We start from the raw sequence: 8,056 nt of genomic DNA on the forward strand, positions 1-8,056 counted from the left end.
GTAACGTTATTTATATTTTTTTGAAATACATGTGGGTGAAAAAGTGTGTAGAAATGTGTATAATATTGTTTAAAATTTGAAAACATATTGTTAAACCACTCTACCAAACGAAGCCTTAATGCTCGGTTTGTTTTCGGTTCGGTTTTGATAATTATTATTAGGGTAAACTATGTATTTGATCCCTAACCTTTCAGTACTATGTCAATTTAGTCCTTACTATTATTTTTTGGATGAAAATTGATAACGCGTCTAATGGTCAAAATAAAAAATTAGCTTTCATTGTTGATGTGACAATACGCTATAATCTTATTTTGACCGTTTGACATGTCATCAATTTTCATCCAAAATATAACAATAAGGACTAAATTGACACGGTACTGAAAAGTTAGAGACCAAATTGACACAATTAAAAGGTTAAGGACGAAATTGAAATATGCTATAAAGGATAGGGACCAAATATGTTGTTTACCTTTTTTTTTGAGACAAAGATAAAAATAGTTTACCCTTATTATTATTATTATTATTTTTTATTTATTTATTTATTTTTTTCCGGATAGGAGATAACTATTGTAGTCGGACAAACGATATACGTATAGAATGCGTATAGGCCAAACGATTTTTAACTTTTTGGCTGAATACATTAGACGCTATACGATTGGGTTATAGAACAAAAGGGAAAGCGTATAAAAACGACGAAAATATTTCCTAGAGGTGAACCGACCGTCATCTAAATATTTCAAAACAGCGCGTTAGGGTTCATACGGCGACACAGCCCAACCAGCTACAACAAACAAATTAGCCATTGAACAAGAAACGTAACCTCACTTCAAGAATTACCTTCTATATACTAAATCTGCAACCCTGCAAAAATTGAATTCGCTTCTACTTCTAGCATTGCTATTTACTTTACTCGCAACTCTCCAGGTACGCTATTCAATTCCCCAACCCCACCGCCTTTCTAATTTCATTACGTGCTATATTTTCTATGTAAAGGGTAACCCTATTTGTGTTCTGCGCATTGGTTTAGGGTAATTAGATTTCTTTATTTATTTTTTTGATTTTAGCCCTAGGTTCCGTTTGTATTTGTTGTTGAATGAAATTTATATCTGCTTTTGAGAACCCATAATGGTTCTAATGCCTTCGAAATTGTGGTTCTGGAAACTGAGATGAATAGGGATATGGATTGAATGATTCAATTTGAAATTTTTGTGTTTCCTGATAATATTTGAAAGACTGGTAAATCAAGAACTAGACAAAGAGATATTTAGTTAGTTAAAGTGACAATGACAATCTTTAGCTTTTCTTGATACTTGCTTTGTAAAGATCCCTAGTATAAACAGTAGGAGCCATGTAACAATTCTCATATTGAACTTTGATACGAATTCCTCTAATTTCTCTCTGGGCTTTCTTTTTAATCCCCTTTCTTCTTTTTGGGAGGGTGATTACCTCGAACTAAGTCAAAACCAAAACCAATAATTCCCGTTTCCATCCTTTAAGACCGTAGCAGGTTCGCTACATGGCAACCTTTCTAGGGAAAAATAATCAATTATTGGTATGCAGTATGCATTGAAGTTCATAGGAATTTAACTGAGCTGCTAAGATATGGAAATAGGTAGTCATGGAGTTTTCTTTTTCTTTTTTCCTCGAAGTTATATGATACTAAAGGAAGGAGGTGAGTCTTTTGGATTTTGTCAAATTGCATCTTTGGTCCTCAACATTTGACCTTTGTTACACTTTAGTCCATATTCTATAAAATGTCTCAAAAAGTTCTTTATTATCATCTGATGGATAGAAAATTTTGAGGTAGCAAACGGAATTTATGAAATCAAGGTCACTTTGATGACTTGGAGCCTATAATGTGGCATGAATTTTGTTATGTAACATCAACATTTTCCATCCATCAGATAATGATAAGGACCTGTTTTCAAAAAAATTTGTAAGTATAGGAATTAGGAATTAAAATGAAACATTTTAAAGTATAAGGACGATTTTGAAACGAAAGTCAAGGGTTGAGGGCACTGCCTTGGCGAGGTTCCACGTCATTAAAAAGGAAATAATCAAAGGTTGAGGACCAAATATGTAATTTAACCTTTGGATTTTCATTGAGTGACTAGTTCAAACTTTGAGGCCTCAGATCCTTAGCTTTGGAAATCTTCATTTATGTGCTCTTATAATGATTTAAAATTAAGGGATATTTTCAACATCGTGTGTTAAGTTTGAGATGGTTTGCACCTCCATTGTAGATCTTGGTACTTATGAAATTTAACAAGAAATATGGTGTTTCATAGTGTTTCTTATTTTGTCTGATCTCTTTATCTTTAAAAGGCAAAGCAATTGATCTTGGAACTCCTATCATTTTTTTAATTGATACAATTCTATCATTTTGAAAGAAATATCTACTCATAGTTGCAAGTTATTCAGTCCCATCTTTTTTCCCCAAAATTTTTCAGCCTCCCTTGATCAAGTTGAGGTTTGTTTTTAAATTTTTTTTTTTTTCCTTTTTTTTTTGGGTGTTGGGTTTTTTTTTGGGGGCGGGGGGGTTCTTGTAACAGAAAAATTGATCCAAATTTGCATCAATGCATATGCATGAAAGTTGTAAATCTCCTTTATGTGAACTTATATCAGACAAAAACATAATATTGAATATACTTATTGGCTCTTGAAAATGCTTGCTTTCCCTCTTATTGCTTACACTTTAACCTCTTTTTATGTTTTTTATAGAACTGCTCCTGAATCTCAGTTGTGCACTTTGCGTAACCATGACTGATATAGAGCAAGCTGGGGCAACAGATACAACATCCTCTCTGATAGAACAGCTTGGAAATGCATTTCTTGATCTGCATGCTCGCAAGGATGCTTTTGAGGATGAGGTTCAGTGGACAGAAGTTGAAGAACACTTCCGCAACCTTGAGACGTTATTGAAGGAAAAATTTGAACAGCTCGAAGCAAAGGAGAAGGAATTTGAGGAGAAAGAAACTGAAACACACTTATTGATTGCGGAGAGAGAGGCAGCTGTTGCTGCTAAAGAGCAGGACCTGTTGGATCGAGTGCAGGAGCTAAAAGATTCTGCTGTTACTGCCATTGCAGAGGCACGATCAGTTCACCAGCCAACATCTGTAGAGGCTGTTGATGATGGGGACAACAAAGACGGCAAGGTAAGCAGCTCTCTTGGTGATATGAATTCCCCAGAGGAGGATTCTTCTCATAAAACCACTGAAAATGCTGAAGGTGTGGCTGTTGTGGTTAAGCCACGCCCAGAGCTAATGCAATTATGCCAGCAGATGGATTCAAAAGGACTTCTGAGTTATACAATGGAGAATAAAAAACATCTAAGTGCCATTCGAGAGCAACTTTCTGTTGCACTTGAAAGTGCAACTGAACCAGCCCGTTTGGTGCTGGATTCACTGGAGGGGTTTTACCCCCCTGATGAAACTACCCAACCAATGGATAAGAAGGATGCTGCCCTTCCGGGCATGCGCAAATCCTGTGTTATGTTTATGGAAGCCATGACTGCCTTATTGGCAAGAGTTGACCCAGGTGGTGATCACCTTCTGAACCCCGAGACCAAGCAGCAAGCCAAGGCAATTGCTGATGAGTGGAACCCTAAGTTGGCTAATTCAGGCATTGATGCTGCCAATGGAAATTCATTGGAAGCAGAGGCATTCTTGCAGCTCCTCGCAACTTTTAGGATTGCTTCGGAGTTTGATGAAGACGAACTCTGCAAGTTTGTACTTGCAGTTGCTCACCGCAGGCAGGCGCCTGAGCTCTGCCGTACTCTTGGGTTAACACACAAAATGCCAGGTTGGTGTTCTTTCAACTAACTGACCTGATGGGTTCTGGAGACTTCTGCCTTGTTTCCATGAGATGTCCCTTACACTATGTTCCTTTAGGTTTCGGTAGCTTGTCAAATAACTTGAGAGACACGACAACTTTTGTTCCGCTGCTTCGATATTATTCTGTCATTACTAAAATGGTCATTTTGTTATTGGATACAGATTGTGATGAGCTTCCATTTTTTGTGCAGGTATTGTTGAGTCATTGATCAACAGTGGAAAACAAATTAATGCGGTACGTTTTATTCATGCGTTTGAGCTCACGGAAAGCTTTCCCACTGTGCCCCTCCTAAAGTCATACTTGAAGGATTTGAGGCGAAACTCACAAGGAAAGGGTGGGAACTCAGAAGGTGTTGGCGGTTCACAGGTACGTTTCTGTCCATTAGACTGACCAAGTGATGCTTTGGGAATTTTCTTGTATAGATTATTTATTGGCCAATTTTTGTTCACTTGCAGAATGAAGTAAATGCACAAGAACTCGCAGCACTGAAGGCTGTAATCAGGTGTATTGAAGAGTTCAAGCTTGAAGCAGACTACCCACTTGATCCACTTCAGAAAAGGGTTGCTCAACTGGAAAAATCCAAGACTGATAAAAAGAGGGGTGGAGATTTTGGTAGACGTCAACAATCAAAGAAGCCAAGAGCAAATGGAGGGTTCCGTGGATTCCGTGCACCGATTGCCTCAGCTGCCACTGCTGGTAGGCAGGGTCCTCCTGCTTTTGTTGAGAGGGCAGCATACACAGGAATGTCAGAGAGGTATCCTCACGCTGGTATGGCAACATATGATTATCAGGTTCCTAGCCAGCCTGCATATGTTCAGCAAGCTAATGATCAAAGATTATACTACTATCCCCAAGATGACAGGGTTACTCCAACCTCATATAATGCTGCTTCAACTAATTATGGTGGTTATATTGGTGGTGGATTACAGTCTTCGCACCAGCCATACATGTAATTGACATTTGCAGGTACTGTAGGAATCAAGCCTAGAGATGATGGACTAACTCATTTGCTAATTTGTCGGTGTTAGTATGCTTCATATTTGTTGTTTCCATCAGATCTTTTCCAATTAAGGCTTCTTTTGTCAATGCACTCCAAATGTACTTCGCTAGATTGAACCTATATATTTTTAGTTGATGGCAGTCTAAGTTAGCCATGCAAGACTCGAATATGTTCTATTGATGGTAAAGCTTATGTTTTCAGAGATTAGCTCACTTCTTTTTCCCCCTCAAATTCTTATGAGAGCCTCAACACTGGCAGATGACATGGGTGGACTACGATTAAACCATTTGTTACACCGATTTCTTTTATACTCTTTTCTATTTTTGATACAAAGGAGTTGGTGTCACACCCTTGGGACCTCTAGGGTTATGTCATGTCCCAGATTAATAAGCTTACCACCCGGGTACCCCATGGCTGTGTTGCCCTTTTCATTTTTATACAGGATATTGGAGGTGATTTTATTGTTGGCCATTACAAAATAAATGGATAAATGGAGTTTATGCATATAACATTTGTAATTATCAATCTTGATTCGAGATTTTAAGTAAAGAATAGTGGTATTCAAGGAGGCGCGGTGAGACCGAAAATGCATAGGCTTGCTTTATAATAATAAAAATAAAATAATATACATAAGTCCCAAAAAAAAAAGGGTAAAAGAAGAATATCGAGACTATAAATCTAATATAATGTTACCATCGAGTTAATAAGAGCATTCACAGCAGTGGAGGCATATTGCTATATTGCTAAAATTTAGCTCCACCAACACAAAAAGTAAGCTCCAGCAGTGGAGCTATACTTATTTTTTTTTAGCTTTCATGAACAATACACATCTATAGACATCTATCTATAGATGTGCACTGTTCATGAAAGCTAAAAAAAAAAATAATATTTTAATAAATTTCTCACCTCTTTCATTTAAAAATTATTTTATATTTCCTTCTTTTTCACTGTTTCTCTCTCCAGCTTCTCTTCTTTCTTCCTTTTTCCTTCTCATTTTTTTTTTCTCTCCCTCATCTACTCTTTGCTTCGCCGACTGTTCATCGCCTCGTCCTTCATCGCCGATCTTTATAACCGATCTTCATCGCCGATCCTTCATCGCCCAGTCCTTCATCGCCGATCTTTATCACCAATCTTCATCGCCAATCTTTATCACCGATCTTCATCGCCGATCCTTCATAGCCCAGTCCTTCATCGCCGATCTTTATCACCGATCTTCATCGCCAATCCTTCATTGCCCAGTACTTCATCGCCGATCTTCATCGCCAATCCTTCATCACTGATCTTCATTGCCCGGTCCTTCATCGCCGATCCTTCATCGCCTGATCCTTCATCGCTGATCTTCATTGCCCAGTCCTTCATCGCCGATCTTCATCGCCGATCCTTCATCGCCGATCTTCATCGCCGATCCTTCATCGCCGTCCCATCTCTGGGTTTCGTGATGGTGGTTTGGCTGGATTTCATGGTGGCTGTGGGCGGTTGTTCTTGGTTGGCCGTGGTGGTGGATCGGTTTGTGGAGTTTTTATTGTAGTGAGATATTGTAGTGAGATAGAATATTTTATTGTAGTAGATATATTATTTTATTGAGATGTTTATATTATTTTATTGTGTTGAAAGCTAAAATAGATCTATTGCTGTAGCATGTGTGTAGGTAAAATAAATAAAGTAACTTTTAGTGGAGCTAAATTGCTAAATTTTTAGCTCCACTGTTGTGGATGCTCTAATGCATGTAATAGGTAAAAACTTCATACAATGTAATTTTATTATGTTCCTAGAAATCCACTATTAAGTCCCAAATATTACAATCTCAAACTGCGATGATTCCCTCCCCATACATATGTTACTGTTATTCTTGATTGTTCAGCTTAATGAATAATTCAATTCTCTTGCTAAATATTCTTTCTAGGTCTCTCTGTCACTCCTTTGTTCCCTTCCCATTTTCTTTGAAGAAGGAAGGGATGTATTTATAGGTAAAACAGACTCATTCCCTCAAGAAGTATAAGAGATGACAGTGATCAATGGCAGAGCCAAAAAATTTTCTCAAGGGAGGCCAAGCCAAATGTATCACAGTATTCGGGTAGCTTTAACTCTCTCAATATAAATGCGTATAACTTTATTTTGGGAAAACAACAAAAATCTTTTATGGGAAATATTTTTATTAACTTCTACTTTAAATGCTCCTAAAATTAATGACTTATATATGACAAAATAATCAAGTCAATATTAAACGGAAAATAAAGGAGACAACAATAAATTAAAGAGCATTTATACTTATTTTAAAAAAATGAAAGGGGCCATAAAATTTACTCAATATTCTAAAAGTTTAACATTAAATAGAGGGGGGAAGGGCTTGTGTCTAGTGGCAGTTGCCATTGGACACGTCAGGATACGGACACATGTCCAAGAGGGGGCATTTTTGGAAAATCCATGGCCCCCCTTCCCTCCGCCAATGACAGTGATAGTTGTTCTCAAATTGTCCATGTCGTTGTTAGATTAGGGGAGGATTGTAGGACCAATCCTACTTCTGCTATTTAGATAGGTCATTAAGCATTTAATGTTCGGTAGTTGTACGTAGTTGATAGTAATTAATGTGAAGACAATAACTTCCTTTTTTTTTCAAGCAACCTTTCGGCCTTTCCTGAATTTATGAGGGTTTATCATTCAGCTAAGAACCTTCCCCTTCAATAGGCTTCATGGCCATGGTTGAGGAACTCCAAGGCTTGTGAATTCTATGAAGCCTAGGATATGGGTTTTTTCCAAAACTTGGCATTAGGAGTTTGGTTCGATTTTGGGACCTCGATGACCCCTAGGAAAGAAAATTATTGAGGGTCATCCCATTCCGCATATCCCTTGAGATGGGCTTATAAGGGCCTATTGAAAATGGGCTTGATTGGGGGAAGATGATCTTCCACCCATCCACAACACAAATTATTAAAGCTATTAGGTTCCCCCCCTCCCCCCTCCACCCCCCCCCCCCCCTTCTCTCTTAAAAGAGAGGGTAAAAAACTAATGTAATGTTAAGTATCCGAAATCTTGTGATTAACATTGTACTCATATCTTTTTTCCTTCTCTTTTTATCCATTATCACACTATCCACTGTTTTTTGTGTGGACAATTCTATAATTACAATAGGAGAGGGAGAAATTGAATCACGAATATCTCCATTGAAAATACTAGGGTTGTGTTTGGTTGGAGGTGAAATAGGAAAGATAGAAAAGAAATGAG

General features: G+C 37.7%; 1 protein-coding gene across 1 annotated transcript; it reads left to right on the plus strand.

The window, feature by feature from the left end:
* Nucleotides 1–693: 693 nt before the first annotated feature.
* Nucleotides 694–5,041, plus strand: LOC126732853 (FRIGIDA-like protein 3). The gene is made up of 4 exons (XM_050435896.1): nucleotides 694–924; nucleotides 2,722–3,801; nucleotides 4,025–4,200; nucleotides 4,290–5,041. The coding sequence occupies exons 2-4, from the start codon at nucleotides 2,760–2,762 to the stop codon at nucleotides 4,785–4,787; spliced, it is 1,716 nt and encodes a 571-aa protein (XP_050291853.1). The 5' UTR covers nucleotides 694–924; nucleotides 2,722–2,759; the 3' UTR covers nucleotides 4,788–5,041.
* Nucleotides 5,042–8,056: the final 3,015 nt, after the last annotated feature.

This window comes from Quercus robur, chromosome 6 (genome assembly GCF_932294415.1).
Source record: "Quercus robur chromosome 6, dhQueRobu3.1, whole genome shotgun sequence".
Lineage (NCBI taxonomy): Eukaryota > Viridiplantae > Streptophyta > Magnoliopsida > Fagales > Fagaceae > Quercus > Quercus robur.